General features: G+C 39.3%; 1 protein-coding gene across 2 annotated transcripts in view; it reads left to right on the forward strand.

Annotated features, from left to right (window-relative positions):
- Positions 1-20,342, forward strand: part of PAX2 (paired box 2) — a 55,334-nt gene that overhangs the window by 14,694 nt on the left and 20,298 nt on the right. For both annotated transcript variants that reach the window (XM_069979156.1, XM_069979157.1), the window contains exons 4-5: positions 4,287-4,372; positions 6,135-6,254. In XM_069979156.1, coding sequence (XP_069835257.1) covers positions 4,287-4,372; positions 6,135-6,254 — 206 coding nt within the window. The remainder of the gene's footprint in view (positions 1-4,286; positions 4,373-6,134; positions 6,255-20,342) is intronic.

Consider the following 20,342-nt stretch of genomic DNA (forward strand, 5'->3'; position numbering starts at 1 on the left):
TCAGCTGAAAATTTCTACCATGGGCTATGTTCCCACATTGTTTTTTCTTATCCGTTTTCTATTATTTGAGGTCAAAATGATGTCTGTTGTTTTGCTGCCCGGCAAAAACGGCAATAACGGCTGTTGGTACATTATTATAGTTTAGGTGGACTGATTGGCCTTTGAGTGTGTCTTTAATTGAGAAGTCCATTGAATTTAAAAGTAAGGATGGTGAAAAAAGAAAAACAACTTAAAAAATAACGTCCCTTGTTTGCAAAAGACGTCCAGACATAATTGTCAAGATCAATATTTGAGGGCTGTCTCGAAAGACATCTGTCATTTAGTACACTGTGTGCCAATGAAGTCTGTTATTCCATAGACTTCAATGCAATTCATTGAAGTCAATTAAAATGCTGTAATAATATACATTAAAAAAAAAAAAAAAAAAAAAAGCGTACGCCTTTTTCTCGTAATATTGTATATGTGTTTATACTTTCTAAGGGTAATAAATGTAGACTGCACATTACACATTACCAATAATGCAGTGTGAACCTACAAGCAGTAAAATAGTTGATTTGCATTTGAGAAAAAAAAATACATATTAAAAAAACAAACAAGTAGCTATCTCCAATATCCAAAGTTTACCCATTTTCTCTGTGATAGCCAATTAACAGAAATTGTAATAAAATGATACAGCATTTGATGACATCATAGCTACCGGCCATTACCCATTCCTCTATGGTTTGCTAAAACCCGCCAGTGATTACCCATTCCTCCATGATTTTCTAATCACTTACTAAGAATGCACTGTGAGGTATGAGGAAATCTTTGTATATTTTAGTTTACGGGTCAATCAACCATAGCACACAAATCCATAAGAAAACAGACTTCATTAGTTCAGGTGCTTGACTCAGTGAATTTCTTGTTTACATGGAATGTATAATAGGGTATTTCCACTGACAAATGAATAAACCAAAAAGTGTCTACAGTGAAATTAAATAAACAGAACAAAAACTTTCAGAACATCCAAGATGTTGAACTATAGTTTATTAAAATGTGTTTTTTTTATTCCTGTCCACCCTTCACTGATGACAACAAAAAAATCTTTGTACAGTATTTTTATTTTATATTTTTCATATTTTACTATTTGATTTCTCCTCTCGATAGGGTTCTATATCATCTTCAAAGCCACATACACCCTGGTCAATAATAAGACAAATATTAGTAGCCTAAAGGATTGATATATTTGGTCAGCATTGTGAATCTTGCTACTGGGATCCATTTTGCCCCATAGGTATATGGTTCCATTATACTTTAAACCTTTTCTATAGATTAAGAAGCATCTAATAGTGACACAGGATTTCTGCTCGGCACATTGACACTATTGCTTTGCTGTCAGAAATAATTTATAGTTTTCTATTTAAATCTCTGTGCCTGAACCCCATCCCCATCCTCTGGCCTCCCAGCCCTGGTAAAATCAATGTGAGACTATGGCATTTGGGAGATTTTAAGTGTTAAAGGCCAAAGCCAAGGAACAATGACTGATTCACACCTTACAATATAAAATAATGATACATAATAAGTATTTTCTGCTTATAATGCTCTATATGAAGTCTAAAGCCAAATTAGCAGCCATTTTCTATAAAAAAAAAAAAGGGTGTCCTCATTGAAAAATTTTGATTGCCTAAATTTTAAGCAGGAGTTAAACACTATTAGAAGACATGAGGTTTCACTGGCTTCATTATAGTTGTTTTAGGACCTGGATGATATACTTTTATTTTCAGGCAATATAGACTATGTTCACATTACGTTTTTTCCTTTCTGTTTACTATATTTTTAAATAACGTCCCTCATTCTGAGTTAAAAAATGATGGACGTCATTTTGCTGTTTGGCCGCCCCTCATTACATTTGTTGTCATTAGAGAATTAAAAAAATCCAGAGAGACAAGAGAGCTACTTGAATTTGTGGTAAATCAGGAATAATGGGCGGGTAGCTGTAAAGTGACTTACATTAATTGTTTTTTTTGTTGTCATCATTAAAAACACAGCACTTCCTGTTTTCTGACTCTTTTTTTCTCAAACAGTCAAAAAATAGGAAGTCCTGTGTATCCCAGGCCATCTGAGCGCTCATAGAGAAGGCAGTCATGTAACTGATGGACACATTAAGCCGTGTCTCTCTGTACTGGCCAGAACTCCTGCGTTTAGTCTGTTTTTTTTTTTTTTTAACCAGCACATAAAATCTGCCTTCAGGAGACTGGACCTAGATTGAACAAAGTTCAGCTTTTTTTGCAGCATGATAAAAAAAACAATGATTTTATTGCAAACTTGCAAACTTGCAAATGTGATATATTGCAAACTTGCTTTATTTCACACCTACTTTTGATTTAGATTTTGAAAGTGATAACAACAGTGACATATTAAGCAAAGGGCAGTGTTGTGGCTAGTTGAGTGGGTTTTAGCATCTCCAAAGGGGCAGGTCTTGCGAGGTGTCCCCAATTTGCAGTAGTTAGTACCTATTAGAAATGTTCGAAGAATCTGTTAAATCAGAGATATGGGCGTTCACAGCTCATTGATACATTTGGGGAGCTAAGGCTTTCCTATATGGAAGGTATACTATATATTGCTGAAAATGTTAATTCTGGCTATAATAAAAGTGTGATATAGGATTGTATGACAGCCTGCTGCATATGGGGCTGGTTAGCGGTAGACAAATATGTCACAGAGGTCTGTGGCACAAACATAATCTTGCTGTGCTTAAACGGATCACAACTGACTCAGTCGTCATCAGGACATTTTTCCCATTTACTACTACAAAGGTTTTAGAGCCTTCAGATAGGAGAATGTTGCAAGATATTCTTTCCTATGTGATGTCTGGACCAGTCCGTTATCACCACTGCTGCTAACTGAGCCTGCCAGGGTCTGTCTAACTCCAGTACCTGTTGGTTTTAGTGAGAGTTCCTAGTTATATTCTAGGGACCAAAGGGCTAATGTTTTTCTTTAAGAAGAACACCATGAAAGTGTGTGGAAACTTATAGGCCAGTCATGCTCCACTGAGAATTCTGGGAAGAAGAATATGTAAAGTAGGTCCCTAAAACCACCTTTTGGAGGTAGCTTTCCTATCAAGTCAATGTTTAAAGAAGCCTTAGCACATGAGTGGGAATGTAATAGAAAGCTAGAACTTCCGCAGAAGGAAACGTGACTCAGATTCAGACATCTGTGTTAGGGTTCTCATCGGTACATGACATGGTACTGGTTGATTATAGAAAGGCCTATTTCTGGACACTAAATGGGTTATGTTTTCCCCCCTCTGTTCTCAATATTCTGCTAGAAAAACCTCTGGTCCTTATATACATGTGGATATTACTGGAGGACATGTAACACCTACCCAAACATTGTACCAAGTACACCACTTTAGTGGGTCAGAGCTAATTTATAGGAACATAAGGAGCCTACACAATATTAAGCAGGTGTTTTTTTTTTAATATTATACACATTGTGTTACAGCATGTTTTTAACATGAATGCAGTCCTTTGTTAACTAAACAATAGTGCCACATCAAATATTCACAGAGAAGAGACGTCAATGCCATGTATATCACTGTGACTTGTACACAGGTCTTAAAAATCTAAAATGACTGGGAGCAGTTTTACCGATCCACACAAATATTAACTACAGCTAAGCATATATGTGTTTTAGTGATATAACCTCATATTCCTAAATCTTCCCTGGCTTGGCTCAGTGAGCATACACCTGGCGGCAGCAGTAGTTCCTGTATTTTAGACACTCGGCATGGAAGATTGTCAGTTTGGTATCATTGATATAACTTGTAAAAAAACATGTATTATAAATGGATAAGAAGACATTACTGGCTTTGTCTGTGTTTAGAAAGCAGAACACATTCTAGACGCAGTAAGATAGGGGCCAATCTTGCTTATAAAGCTCCCATGATGCTTAGCCGCATCTCCTTTTTATACCTTTAAACTTTTATCATACTACACATACTGTTAGCAAAACTCGGCATCATTTTCTGAGCTTGTTTTACAGCTTCATTGTCTATGAAAGCTTGTTATGGCTTAAAAAGAATTGCTGGCATTAATCTGCCGGAGCTGTAATCATGTCCCGAGTCATTAGTAATGTCTTAAAGAGAAACTCTGTTCTTTAGTATTAATTCTTAGAAGGAAAAATTGTGTTCATTAAATGTATTGAAAATTACTTTGGTTTCAGCTTACAGTCATATATGTTGTGTTTTCCTACAAAGCATAGATACAACCACCCATATAATATGTGCTCTTTTCTCTTTTCTCTAGAATTATCAGGACAAAAGTACAGCAGCCATTTCACCCAACACCAGATGGATCTGGAACGCCAGTAAGCGCACCAGGGCACACCATCGGTAATCTATTCACATATATGATTTACTAAGTACATGTGCTCTAATGTTGCATTAGCCATTCTGATATGAAAAGAGAGAAAACTTAAATTATGAGCATTATAGTAACTTGGTAATGTTTTAGAGGATGTATTAACATCTATGGAGTAACCGGTATATATATTCTGTACTGGAATATAATTTGCTTTATTACTTGGAACAAGCTTGCTATAGCGCTTCTCTTCTGTTACTACTACTATGTGATGATGTGTTGACATAGCTAGCATGTTTTGTGCTTTATACATAGGTAGTAATTTGCATTCACTTCCTATAGAAAGTCATGATGAGGTCATCAGGCTGAAATTAGTAAGTCGTCCAATGAAAACTTCTCCGGTGACTCATGTGATTACTGACTCATGATTTAGAAAGGGCAAAAAGTTACAGTTCACGTACTAATAAGTAACCACTGGTTTCGGCTTTTAACCACTATGCTACAGAATGGAAGGATGTGTCATCATGTCGGAAAGTTAAGGGAACACAATGTTATGAGATGGATATGAAAAGGCTATTGTAGTTTTTTTTTAAATTGTGTCGAAACTTTTGTTGGTGATTTATAAACTTACAAAAACAAAACCATAAATTCATGGAGTCCATGTAGGTGGATTGTATGACCTAGAGAGATACGTGTAAAGTACGTCTTTTAACAAAATCATTAAGCTATTTCTCCACTGTGTAATACTGTGTAATACTTTTATTTATATAAATATAGTACAGTTATCATAAAGAAGTTTAATAGAAGGCTTTGTAGGCCCCCTGCAAAGTTAAACATGTCATCTTCCTGACGTCCCTTCCATTTTCCATACAAAATTTTCTTGCCCATATTACACATCACTCTAGGGTGTCACTGTCCAGAATCTGGGGACCATTCACAACTAACTTCCCATCATCATGACTTTTTACATAGAGACTGAGGTACTCTATGTATAAACACATTACTGGCACAAACCCTCATTGAACTAATTTAAATGGGCGCTGACACTTTATATTTTTTTTGTAGAGACAACAGTTTTGATCTGTGAAGGCCCGGGTGGTCAGACTCTGATTACTAGAATAAGGCAGGAGAAGTGCCTTCTAAGCATGTCTGTTTCTCAGCTCTGTGCACATGACCAAGATTCTCCCCTAATATAAGCCTATGGGGCTGTCTCATGTTGTGCACACAGAAAGGGGGGGAGGCGCTAAGTAATGTGCTTCTCGCCTTAGAGATCTGTCGGGGTCTGAATACCCAGACCCCAACTAATCAAAACTTTTTGGAGGGACAGATACACTTTAACCACTCACTTGTATATACCACCCTTTTATTTATATAAATATAGGTATGTCTTTATAGTGGACATGTTAGGTTATTGCATACATATCCCTTATATATAAAACTTAGTGTAGCCTAGGAGAGGTGGTAGTATTGATTTGCACAAATAGCAGTGGAGACAGCCATTCTGTGGACCATACAAGTATGAAAAGTGACTAATAAACACCCTAATATTCTGTTTACTGTCAGTGGATACAAAGTAGTATTTCGTACTATTAGGCCTACTCACAAAATGGCTGCTTCCATGAAATTGGAAGTGGGTGACCATTACTTCGATTGAGAAACATTATAGAAACCCCCTTCTGTATTTCCTCTTGTTGGGAATATACTAGAGACGTTTCCTTATACTAAGTGAACTATTGAAGGATCCACATTAGTTATCTCCTCACAGGCTTATATGTCCTTTCTCATTTTGTCTAGTTCCCAGTACAGCATCTCCTCCTGTCTCCAGCGCCTCCAATGATCCCGTAGGCTCTTATTCCATAAATGGGATCCTGGGTATACCTCGTTCAAATGGCGAAAAAAGGAAACGCGATGAAGGTAGGGAAAAAGAGAGAGCTTTATTCTGTATCTCTTGTAAATAGGGTCTAATTTCAAAGCCATGCATACCAGCTGCTCCTATACCAGATCAGTTGTAGCCTCTATACACCACCCTTCTGCTCATTATGTCTCTTATGTCATGAACGAGGGCTGGTGACATGCCTACTGTATAGTTTACTTACCAGCATTATAAGTATAAGCTAGTAGGCAACACAACCATACTCCATTATACAGTAGCATAAAGTAAGAACAATGTAGACATTTCTGCCTTATAGGAGTAATGCATTGCTAGGTGTAGATTTCCCTGCCTTTCTTTCACATAAAGTACAGTTCTAGCATTACATGGCATACCAGTATACCCACTACATTTTTTTTTAGATAGTTTTACATTAGAGTTTGTTCTGTTTACGTGAATTGTTTATATTGATGTATGTAGACAGATATTGTTTTGCTACTTGAGGTAGTAGGAAACTTGGAGGCACGTAGAGCCGACCAAGAAAATGCATGCTGCCATTTTGGATTGTGGACAAATATATCAGTATTTATATCCTTCCCATGCCATCAATATCTGATTTATAATGTCCAGGTTGGATGTATGTTTATATTTAATGGGAACCTGTCATCAAGTTCATGCTGCCTGAATCAGGAGTCCCTGGCAGCTTCTTGATTGATAGATTGATAGTCCTGCCCACCAGCTTTAATTGATAGATCGTTCTCTATATTCAATCAGTGAGAGACCTATCAAGGCTAAGGGAGTGGGAGAAGCTGTTGGGGACCGCCCTCATAACTTATGGATTGGGCAGCATGAAAGTCATAAAAGGTTCATTTAAATGTTTAGTTTGTAGAATGCATTCTCAGCTTTTGCCTGCACTAGAGGATTTAGTGTCCGGCACTGGACGGATCCATTACTGGAACTGCTTGACACCACCACAATATATCAATATTAGACCCAACAATTTCCTATCCCATGGGCCAGTTTCTATTCTTACATTGTCTGTATACAGAAGGACCCCTATGGAAGAATCAGTTTGCCTCATAGACACTACCTGTATAATACCTTTACTTTGCAGTTTGAGTAAAAGTTCACCACGCTAAAACAATCCTAACAGTCTACAGATGGCCATCTACTAACGGCAGTATTAGGCGACACAATGGTCCTATTGGCCAGGTCTTGTCTGATTTTGCCTACCCATATGATTTAATGGAGGATCCAACAAAGCCAACATGATTGCTCCATTCTTATTTGTCAACAGCACTAGTTGTAAGAAAGTATAAATTTACGGGAATATAGATACATTGCAGATATACTTGCTTCTTGGCCATCCTGTATAAGGTGAAAAGTCCTCCTCCACTCTGTCATCTTTGTTGCTGCTTTCATTACACAGTAGCAGCGGCACGGATGATTAAGAAGAGTAGAGATAATTATGTGTCAGGATGATGTAGCCAAACTCTCTGGTTGGGTGAAGGCAGCAGAGTGATTCACAGCACCGGCTCTGTGTTAGGGAGAGAGAGAGAGAGAAAACGAGAGAGAGGGAGAGCTGAACACTTCTATTCACCCTTGTTTATTGAAAGAGTTAAGGGAAATCAGCCAAGTAATTCTCCTTTGTACATTTTCCCGGATTCCACCGTTAAACAGAAACAAGCACGGGGAGATATCTTAAACAAACGCCATTTAATCACATCCCAGCCGCCAATGATTATTCGACAGTGACTGGGTTAAAATGAGAATTTGGTGGCATACTCCGGCTGGGTCGTGTAACAAATTTATTATTATTTTCATGATGTTTCAGGTTTTATGCCTTATTCTTGGATTTATAACCAACTTGGTATATTGTTGTGGGTATTAGAACTGACTGAAGCAACATCATTTTCAGGCAATTTTTCTCCTCTTTATAGATTTGTAAGATTTTTTGCTGCATTGACAGGTTACACTTTGCTGGGCTAAGAGGTTTTGTTTTTATTTTTACATAGCGGCTTTGCGGTTTTTTTGCAGCCCTTATAATATATGCCGCCCATAAGAGACATAATCAGTTATTTGTAACCCCAAGATGGCCCAAATTACCTGGAATGGCACAGCATGTTCTTTAAACAGCAGAACGGTGGAATTGCTTATGCCAAAAGTAACTGAGACTGATGCAACAGGCCTTGCTTCTCAGATCTACCAGTAGGTTCAACGGAAGAGCATGCCCCCTCCCCTAAAAAATCACCTGTTAGTATAAGTCCTTGAGTTGTCCTATTATATGAGGTCTTATTATATACTGTTCTGCTGTATCTTAGTCATAGCTATTTTCTATCTGTTTCTGGGGAAGCTGGGTAAAAACCAATTAAGTTTTTACATAGCTTACCCAGGCTCCTCAATGTAAACATGGCCTAGTTCTACAGGTTAACTGTATATCCTATGCTTCTATAGCACAGTCTAGCAAGACATGTTCAATTCCAGGAAAGGTGACACCTCTTCTTGGACTATACTGGCGTTCATCCTGCAAAATGGCGCAATAAGTTATAAAGCACAACTCGGGAAATTATATTTATAGGTGATATTTTAGTGCTAAATGTTTAGACTGTGACAAGATGTTTATATACTTTATACAATGGCGATGGAAAGGGGAACCTTTGGCACTCCAGCTGTTGCAAAACTAGGATTACCATCATAGCTGGACAGCCAAAGCTACTATAGTGAGTTGTATTACCACACACGACCTGAGGACAGGTGTGGCACTGTCACTGGAAGAAGGCAGCTATGCTTTTCTAATTTCCAATAAACATTTAGTGCATCTGGGGATCTTAGCTCCTCTGCTTTTCTACATTAGCACATTTTCTGATGTGTGAAATAAAGCATCACAACATTTTGTCATTGGTGCTACAGTCCAAAAATATGGTTGTACATGAAAGTATCTGGCTCTATCCACCTATATTCTGGCAGTGTCGGTGTATGTCTCCTTGGCAAGTCATTTGGTTATCTGGCATAAACTTCTTTATCGCAATGAAGCTTTAAAGTCTGCACTCTTGTCACTTCTGGTCCTCCAAAGTGTTTGTGCTTCTGGCATCATCTCTTTTCCTCCTTGGCACCTCTCTAGTCTGTCGGTGTCATTTTCCCTCATTATACCTCTGAAACTTTGAAACTTGGATAGGTTTTCCGGAGCAGCTTCACATGGGATGTGTTCTGTACTTGGGAACATTACTTCGCTAATGTTGACTTGGAAATGGTTATTGAATGAAAACCATAAAAACCATTAGTTACATATGATGAAAGTATATTACGTGTCTATATAGACCCCCATGTTCAATCATGCTTTAGGCAACCCAAGCATTTATGTATTTCATCATTTATCACTGACCATACTAAAAATTAAGGGAAACAAGAAGACCTCATGTACAGGCTCATCGTAAAATATATAGAAACAAATGGACTTTTTTTTTCTATGGTATCATGTCACTATTATATTTGAATATAGAATCTCTCAGCTCTGTATCATGCTCAGAGCTGCTCAAATGATATCTGTCTCTTGGCTGTTTTCAAAGTTGTAAAATCATGTTTTCCTTCCAAGCTCAAGTGTCATAGAATTGGTGATGAGCTACAGCATTGGGTGGGGTGGAAGCGTGCATGCTGCAGCTCAGCAATAGCCTCTTTGCCATTGAAAGGAAAACATGAGTTTAAGCATTTTTCAAACAGCCATCAGCTAAAAGTTTGCCTGCAGGTCTGAGCATGATTTAAAGTTAAAAGATTCCCTTTACAAACCAGTAATGTTGCAGTTACAGTTAATACAGTGAACCTCTTTAAGACCACCTAAAATTTGATTGAAAAGTGGTCTTTTAAAAGGGTGATCTGTATGGTGGACTGAATCAGTTACAGCAAATTTGCTATGGATATGGGAGTGGTCTTCTTAAAGGGGTGGTCTCCTGGAGAGGTAATGAAAGCCACACAACTGTAATAATCCCTGAATTCTCATCCCCACAGTTGATGAATAGGTTGACACCGGCCTGGATGACTTTGTAAAATACAGGCTGCTCTATTTTTGCCATTATCTGTGTTTAAAAAGCCTTTTCCCAGGTTCCACCCCTCCACCCCCTCTCCTTTCTTCCATCCACTGCTCAGAATCAGGAAATCTCAACTGTTTTACATCAGTCGGATCCTGTCTGAGCTATGGAGAGGGGAGGGGGGAGGAGGGAAAAGGGAGATTAGTCGCCAGCAGAGAGCAGAGAACAAAGGATTACACCACAGGGAGCCGCTGAAAGCCCCTATTCAGAGATCAGAGAGGTCAGTGCTAATGTCAGAGGAGAGAGCCTGGTAATGTAGCTGTAAATTAACTCTTTGTTTTTCTGTTTTGGTGTCTCATCTCTCCCTCTCTCTATAGAGAACAATGAAGCCAGGGAAGGGAGAGCTTTAAACTGCTTTTTTATGATAAAAATGCTTTTTCCGGCTAATAAACCCAATTACAAAGTTTCTTAAAATCGCTTGTACTTTTGATTTCTGCAAAAAAAAATTTAACGACAGTGACACTTTAAGCCTCTAAACCCCTGCAAAAATTGTGAACCTCCTGCACATATCTGGTTAATTCTAACAGCCTGGTTGAATCATTAAACATATTTTAAAGGCAAATTTGCACAGTCAGCCATTTTGCTGACTACAATGATGGTGTGTGCTTGGATTGATTCAATCTTTTCATTCCAGTGCTTCCTAACAGAAAACCCAAACTCAGAGTGAAATTCATTAGAAGACCTGTAAAAGGCACTGCCATAAATACAAGTTGTGAACCCCCAGTGCTCCAAAAAGAACAATTATTTACCCATAATTTAGCACATACTTACTCTCATATGTCTAAATGTTTATTCCCCAGTATTTATGTCTGTGACACTTGCAGCAGCTGTCTGTCCCTCTGGCATTCTCACTGTCCGTCTGTCTCCCTGGCACTGGCACAATCCTTTTCTGTCTATGTTAACCTTTTGTCTGATGGAAAATGTGAACATTGTCTCCTCCCTTAATGCTTACTTTAACCCTTTCCCATCTGAGGAACATGAGCAGGGGGACAGTTCCTTGGTCATCCTCAATACGGCTATGTTCACATGCTGCTTTTTTTGCAACTGATTTAAATATGTTGATTCGTTTTAGTGCACACGAATGTAAAATGTAGACTGGTTAGCTGCCATTGTATTTCCCAAAGGAATACATCACATATTTTATATAAATTGTATTTTCTCTGAGCCATCATGCAGCAGATTTAAAAAAAGAAGAAGAAAACCTAGTGTTGATGTGTAGGCCCACTGCGCCTATTCGTCACTCAAGTAAAAGTTAGAAAAGTCAGCGCTTACATGTAATGCAAGTGTGGATAGTGAGGAGTCAAAGAGAGCATCTTGGAGACTGGGGAAGGGGGGAGTGAGCGTAAGTGCGGTATCTTGTCACCGCTTCTTCGGCAGGCCGGCGCAGAGTCGTTGTGTTAGGTGACATTTGAATTTACAATTCCGCTGAGAAAAGCTATTAATTCACAAATTAACATTTTTCCTCTCTCTCTCTGTCTCACCCTCTCTCACTCTCTCATTCTCCCCCTGTATCTCTCATGGATGTGCAAGCAATTGAAAAGACAAAGGAAATCGCCTTAAGGAACTGGCTTTACTGCTAGTCTGTCTGTGCAGAGATTGCTACCACTGCTTCTAGATATATAAAGCAATTACCTGAACAGCTCTGTGCATGGCAGTCTGCTATTACCTCCCTGTGTAGGCTGAGGAACCACTGGCAGATAATAATACCCTGTATCTAGTTAATATGAACCAACATCACCCTATCTCCCTGTCTACAATCACAGTTCATTATCATATATTCTTATAGGCTATGCACAATTAACCTGTTGGCTCTGCTTCCTGCAATGTACCTATAATAACAATAAGGTGCACTCACTTTAGGTTGCTCTTGGTTCGGTGCCACTTTCTTATATATTATATATCTTTACATATTATTTTACGCAAAGGATCCAGTGCATGCTGATTTTGGACTTGAGGACCCCTGAGCCCAGTACCTCTTAATTCTCTAACATATGCTTACACTTACTGTATGTTCTTTCTTTTGGACATTTGTTAAAGAGGTGTTGGCCCTTTTGGGTACTATTGGCAACAAATAATAGGACAACTATGAAGATGTCTCTCCAGTCATTTTTCTTTATACGGACAGTTTATGGGTGACATATTTCTACTTGTATAGTGTAATCTGGTTTGAAAGGGAATACATATCACAGTTGTAGAATGTATGGTTACATCAACGCATTGAGTGTGACATTTTTTTCAATGATCATAGAGGGGGAAACAAATAACTAACCCCTCTGTCCCCGATGGAAAACTTAGTACCCCAACCCCTTACTACAAGCCCTTCTCTATTATTGTCTTCACTGTTCTTAAGCTAAAACCAAAGTCTATACAGTATCTAGAAAATTAGCGGAGAACAAAAACATAGAAAATAGTCAGTACTATCTGCTCCATCTATTCCTGCAGTAATGTTGCTTTTCCATCTCTTAACATTCATCCTTCTATACAATGCCCTTGTGATCTCACTGCCATTGATATATTCTTTGTAGTGGGCAATATCAAGCCAAATTTGGCCTAATTTTCAAAATCTGTAGGATTGAAGCCAGTTAACCCTGGATTTTATAGTAGCCGGGCACATGCAAATAATAGAGTACCTGATTCTGCTCTGTATAAACACGGCGCTCTTATCCCTGGCCAAGAGATGTGCATTAGATACTCGATTACCATTTGATAAAATGTTAATGGCCTAGATGCAACTTTTCAGGAGCTTTGTAAACAGAACCCATGGGATCGGCGACTTTCCTTTGGCCTTGTCAAGGCCTAGTCATTAGACAGGAGTCTCACTTACCAAAAGGAAATCTGTCCCGTTCCCAGGATCACTGGCATCACAGACGTATCACTCATCAAAGCCTAAAATTATTATCCCTCCCCTGCAAGTCTTACCTATTAGGGTTCATTGTGCATCGAAGAACTTTTGGAGTTCAAGTTAACAGGATATAAAGTATACCTGGGCTGTGGCATTACTGTAATCTTGCAAATCGACGTTTTTCAGCCTGTGATGTTTGTTGTTGCTTACAGGTAGGGACCCTGCGAGACAGAAAGACCTGTATTGTCTTATTACAACCAGTAATAAAAACTCACCTGCTAAGATGAAGGCAGGAGGGGGGCAATGAGACCCTCCCACATTCCTCAATGTGCTGTAGAAGTTTAGAGATCCCCTGACTTAGGTGAGTTATCTTCCCATCCCACACACTGTAAGAGATGGATAAAAATCACCAAAGGAATCAGCAGGCGGTGCCAGTAACTCAAACCGCTCTGACCGTTCGGTGAACCTAATCCTGGTGACCTTGACAGCACTGGAAGGCGGCCTCAGAAATCCCAACCTTTTCAGAGAAGTAGACTGGCCGTGGCTCGTATTCCTTCTTCAAGGGAGCACCACACGAGAGACAGAACCTGTCTGTAGTTTTCCATTCTTGTATACAAACTGCGCCCCATATCAATGGTTCTGGATTTATTTCCTTATAGATTATCAGATAGAAAAGCAACACAGGAAAAAAGAATTTGCTTCATAACCGCAGTTGTGGAGCAATACAGGTACAATAGGCAAGAAGAAGGGAAGAATCTGTGAGCTATGGCACCTCTGCAATGTGCATAAGGATAGGAATATTTTTCAGGGATATAGCAAGGTGACAGCATTCAGGATTTTTTAAAAATTTTTGGGGAAACCTGTTGCTGGACTATAACAGTGCTGCATGAATGGGAATTAAGAAAATATTACAGAAATAATACTCCTGTCAGTGAATTACAAACTCGAGCACATAGAATTTTAACAGATCACCCAGCTTTTCTGGAGCCCTGAATGGCAAGTCTTTCTAAACACAATACAGGAACAAGCAGCTGTGTCTTCAGGACTATGGGAAAGCTGGATGGTGGTAATATTGGTCTTACTGGTCATCCTGCTAGAGTATACGCTGGGGATTTCATACAAGGAAGTCTGCAGGATGTTACAGCGAGTCTTAATAGTCACTTAATTCTTCTTGTAATCTTTGGACACAGCATAAAATCTGCAATGAAATCCTCAGCATTAATTCCACAGCATTGGGTGCAGATTTTATGCAGAGAAACTTGCTCATTACATTTCCTTGCATGAAGTTAGGAGCATGCCCATAAGGTGATGTTGCTATCTCACATCCTTACTAAAAGCTACATTTTTGGCCATAAGACATCAAGGTTTTACTGAATTTGAACATAACTACAGAAATCCATTGGTAACCATTGGTGACATGGGCAGAATGATGGCAGATAAGCAGTGAGATTAACCCCAGCTCCCCAGTGTTCATAGTGCGGGCTGACTAGAAATATGTGTGCTAGGGCCGAGAATTCTAGAAACATTCCATTCTGACATCCAGTACAGGAAAGAGATTTACCGTCAGCTGATTATGAAGTTTGAGTTTTCCAGATAAGAGTTTCATCTCTGTGTGTGTTCAGAAATGACAGGCGGCTGAAGGAATAGTGCGGCCATTGAAGAACTTTCCCACTAAAATGAAGGTCAGCTGTAGCGACCTTATATGATTGAACAAAACACATTATTACAATGGGATTTATCTTTATGAATCAACATTATTTCTATATAATTCATATCAGATTTATCTGTATTTTCTATCTGCAGTCCTGGGTAAAATAAAAGATTATATGTGACAGCAGATGACAACCGTAGCTGTATTATAGGGGCAATTTATATGGGAAAATGTATGTAGCTGTTATTCTGAGGCCGGCATACAACCTATGAGGCCTGGGTTAGGTTTGGTAGTACCTTTATGAATCAATAGTTAATACTTTCATGAATGGTCCCATTAAGGCTATGGCTCAAGGTGGGGTTTACAAGTGGGGGCATTGTGTGTAGGCACTATGGGGGAGATTTATTAAGGCTGGGGGTACACCATGGAGAAGGCACAAATTGTGGCCTTATCCCCGGCGTACGCCTGTTGTAGCCCTGCCTTGCCTGATGGGTGGCTGGGGGGGGGGGGGGGGGGGGGACACAGCAAGGCAGGGAGGAGGCATGTCCTCTTCCTGCACCTAGTTTATCTCGCTTAATGCCTTAAACCGGGTGTAAACCAGGCAAAAATCTACATCTGCTCCAGAACAGGCATAGACTTCTGTGCAATGCCTGAGCAGGCCACCGGCTTTACTAAGAGATGTGCTCTTCTTGGTAAATTTAGCTGGGAAAAGGGGATGGGGTACGAGTATGCCAGTCTTGATATATGTTCTTTATATTCTTTGAGTTCTCTTTCTTGTGTTATATAGGGTGTTGTGTTACTAATATTGATTATACGTTTATTCTCTTCTCTGTGGCATCTACATTGGGTGTTGCACAAACAAGAGGCAGGAGGCGGCACTCCAAGTCTTAAAGTGAAAAAAGTGGTGTGCTTGACAAAGATCTCAATGAGTAGATTGAAACGTTGCATACTGGGTGAATAAACACCACTTTTTTCACTTTAAGACTTGGAGTGCCGCCTCTTGCCTCTTGTTTGTGGATTACCTTCGGAACCTGGGTCTGGAACCGTGGGGCAGAGCACCCAACCGGAGCCTTGAGCCACACAGTGCAGTTTAGCAACTATATACATTTCTACATTGGGTGTTGTATATTAGACTAATCATATCTGTTTTTAGGGGTACTTTGCCGCCTAAAGTAAGATATCTACCTCAACTACCCAATTAATGTACATCTTTAGCTGGCAGATTGACCAACAGATACGTGAAGAGTGTTAGTTTTTAGTCAGTAAATGCTAACAGGTGAATGCGCCAATCCACGCCAAAAGGCAAATGCAGTAAAAATCTTGTAATCCAGCATTCGATAATCCAGAGTAATCTGGCACTGGTACCCACAAATGAATTTTTACTCTATCAATAAAAAGCAGAAGGCTGAGCAATGAAGTTATTTTATGTATTTTATGTTAGCACTTTATTTTTGGGCTGTTTTATGAGCAAATGTTATATAATTTTCGATAAATTCCCGTATTTCTGAACATTTATTAATGTGGGACATGACAGGTCCAATACTGCTGGGTGAAAATATTGTACTTTATGTTTTCTTTACCCCATAGTAGTTAATGTTTGCACAAATATACACTAAATAGATGTCAATCAGATGGTACTTGCGGTATTACCAGTCTATAGCCAGCAGGTTCTGTTATTGCCAAACTGACCATCAGAACTGCATTGTGCTTAGATATCTGCACTTGGGGGCTGTAAGGCTAATACATAGCGTCTTTGGTCATGTGGCAAAAAATGCATCAAATCTCTATGAGAAAATATTTGTGCGACTTGCTGTCATGCAACCTTATTTGTCTTTAAAGAAAAAAACAAAAAAAAACAAAACAAATCGCAAACAGGTGTGAGTCATAAAACTGCAATGTGATCAATGCAGACAAAGTTGCATGTGACTTCTGTCCGATTTTCTGCAACTGCTATGTCGCGGGTGAATCATGTCACAAGTTGCACATTATTAGACGAAATGTTAAAGTGTGACACTGCAATTTCTGTTGCATATCCAAAGTTGCCATGCATCCGCAGCCTATTACTGGCAATTGTTATTAATAATATGGAGAAGGAAAGTGCCCAACTGGTTGCTGTGTAACTAAATAATCTTCTATGAGATTCACATTACAAATTAATTCCACAAATAGAACAGTACAAAATAATAATATTCACCTTGTATTATTCTGAGGGCTGCAATACCAACCTTAGGCTATGCTCCATTGTAAGTCTGCCATGCACAGCATTAGGCAGTCAGCCAGTAGGAAGGGGTTAAAGGGAGAAGTGGGTTTGAATTAGATGGATATCACAGAGTGAAGTCCTGTTGTGTTCGCTGGGCCTCACAATTTGCCGCTGTATGTCAGACAAGCAGAATGAAGTGATGAAAAAAAAATGAAAGTGTGGCAGTGTCAGCTCTCGCCGTTGTTCGACAGTGTAAAATTAAATTAATAAAGCCCCCAACACAGGAAAACATAACAGGAAATTAATGGCCCCTACTGTCGCTCCTGATGCAGTCATTTGCAACCCTGCTTTCCGCACCAAAGACTTCATAAATGCAAGCAGTTTCTCTAAACAAGCATAGTTAGAGCTGCATGCTATGTAATTTTTCGCCTTCCTTCTGTCCTTCCAGCTAACAAAGCTGGCATTTGAGATTGGCTTGTAAGGTTCTCTCAGGCTTACTCGTGTTCCACGCTGTTCCGGCCTAAAGGTGCATAGTCATTCAACCTCATGGGTCACAAACCTCTGTGTTAGCTTTTTGTTTGTGCTTCTACAAGCAGTTTATTAAGTGACAGAATTCAGCATGGATATTTACCAGACTGTGGCAGGTCCCAGAGTTCCCTGCTATGGCCATGGAGCAGTCATGTTACCTTGTTCTAGCCACATGATTGTTATATAGAGAAAGCTGTACATCACATAGATTACTAGGTAAAAGAAGAATCTTGTAAACAATGGACGCATTTATTTTCTGTTTGTCATGCTAAATCTAGTAGGGTGGTTTCTGCAATTTATAAAAGGACTTATAGTTCACCTAACCGAGCTTCCAAACTAAAAGATTGTAGGGATTAACTATTCTATGGCTACTGAACAGTTGTAGCAAACATATTTAGGAAACCTAAATACTTATGAAAATAATCTATATATAATAAAACATTTGGGGGAGACCATTTACAATTATGGGGTTCAATGCCATTTATTCAACACAATAATGTTTTATTGCATAGATATAATTGCCATAACATCAGTGCATAATATTCTAGAGTGCCCATTTAATTGGAGCATTTAAAGGGGTTCTTCAGTGCTACAAAAACATGGCCACTCTTGTAAGTCAGTGCAATTGAAGTGAATAGAGCTTAATTGCAAACCACACTTGAACTAGAGTGGTGCTGTCCCTGGAAGAAAGTGGCCATGTTTTTGTAGCGCTGGATAACCCCTTTAACCACTGATCCACTTCATGTCTTTTATTTGTCTGGCTTCTGAATTCTGAAAGCAGAACAGTTTTTTTTCCCTGATGGGAGAAAACAAGGAACATGATCCAGTAAGGTGGTTTTCTTAAAGGGAAAGTGATGACTCACTTTTATGCTGCCTGAACCACAGGTGATTGGGATTATCCCTGTCAGTTTATGCCTGTCCTGGCAGCCTTGATTGATAGTTCTCTCTCAATACACAGAAACAGAGATATGTATTTATTAAGGCCTGTGGGGTGGGGAGAAGCCACCAGGGACCGTCCCAATGACTTGTTTTTGAGTCTTGAAAATGATGATAGGTTAAAAGACTGTAGTGTTGTAGAATTGTAGTAAATCAGAATAATTTGAGATTAGGTGAAAGGAATATTAAAAGATTCAATCGTGTCAATGTTAAACATAGTGATGGGAAAAACTAGATCCAGTTGTTGACTCTAACGGAATGGGTTTATAACTAACCACACAGATAAAGTAGAGAGAAAAAGTTCAAGTAGTAGAGCTCTAAGGCTACAGTAATGTTCTGGATCAGTGGATCTGAACTTTGTTTGTGAAGATGGCAAACACTAACCTGGAAAACACATATATTTATGACCTGTCATCTCTCTAATATCAGTTTACATTGAATTTTCTGGTATTGTTTTCTTTTCTTTTTTTAACTGATATCTTGCTGGCTGTTAGTGCCTGTTTCCCACTATGTGTGGTTGGTGAATCTTTACCTTGTTTGCTGAGCTACCTAGGTGATAGCATACAATTTGTCTTCATGCATAACTTATTAGGTTTCTCTTGCTCACTGACTGTAGAACTGGTTGTCTTTTATTCAGTGCTGTTTCCACGTCATGTATTAGACTGATTCAGCGTGGCGGGCAGCATTAGAGTTATACTTTATGTGATAATTAAATGCACATTTGGAGGCAAGATTGCAGCATTGAAATGACTGTGTATACAATGAGCACACATGGAGTAGACTAAAGTTTATTACACAATGGATTGATCGAGCAAGTCTGACAAGTATCTAGATAAAAGCTAGTAAACCAGGTGACCTGACAATAAACTTATTATACATCTAAGGGCCCTGTTATATGGGAAGATTATTAGATGACAGGGCACCCTGTTTAATATAGCTAGTGGTGAGCTGTTGAATGATGCTTGTTCATCGGCTGATCATTCTTTTTGCCCAATCAAAAAATTATCAACTGTGAGCCGTAAATCTGCTCGTGTAATAAGCAGATAGAAGCCAAAGGCTGCATGAACGATCCAGCTCTGGCCTCATGATTACTGAACTGTGTAATAGGCTCGGTAAACAAGTGCCGATCTAAAGGATCATCGCTTGTTTACTTAACGGCTCGGGTCGTGTTTTATAGCCCTAAGTAGATTAAATGAATTTTGTAATTTTGTAACATCATAGAAATTAGGGTACTATTGCACAAAGCGATTATCGGCGAACTTGGACGATTACCAACCATTCTGGCCAATAGTCATTTTAGGTAATAGGTCATGTTTTAAATCAATAATCATTCGACATGTGCAATAATACCTGAAAAAGATAGCGTCGGTCTGCTGGCTGTCGCCCTGTGCAATAGAAGCAGCGGCAGCAGGAGCAGCCGCTCTCTCTTATGGGCCACCCTGACGATCTAAAGATTGTCCGGGTAGCCCCTCCTGCAGCTCCCCGTGGCTGTATCCCTGCATGATGTCTGTGCGTGTAATAGCACAGACAGCGAGTGGGGAAGGAGGAGCAAGCGAGCGCTGACCTGACAGGTAGGTGCTCGCTTGCTCTGAAATATAAGGCCTAATACAGCCCAAAGAGTCCATCATTTATATAATTATCATCATAGCCCTCAAGCTAGGAGACCGTTGTTTATGCTATAAACTTTTGCTGTATGGAATTGTATATGTTCACAAACCCTTCATACAGTTACCAGTAGAGATGAGGAAAGCGCTCATCTAAACAAAGCAAAGAGCTCAGTTTGATCTGCGCTCCACTCATCAAGCCACCGTCCTTTCAGCGCTGCTTCAGTCTCTGCTGCTCCACCCCGAGTGCCGGGGAAAAGCTGGATCCAATCCTGGGAAATGGAAAGAA

Source organism: Dendropsophus ebraccatus, chromosome 8 (assembly GCF_027789765.1).
Source record: "Dendropsophus ebraccatus isolate aDenEbr1 chromosome 8, aDenEbr1.pat, whole genome shotgun sequence".
In the NCBI taxonomy this organism is placed as follows: Eukaryota; Metazoa; Chordata; class Amphibia; order Anura; family Hylidae; genus Dendropsophus; species Dendropsophus ebraccatus.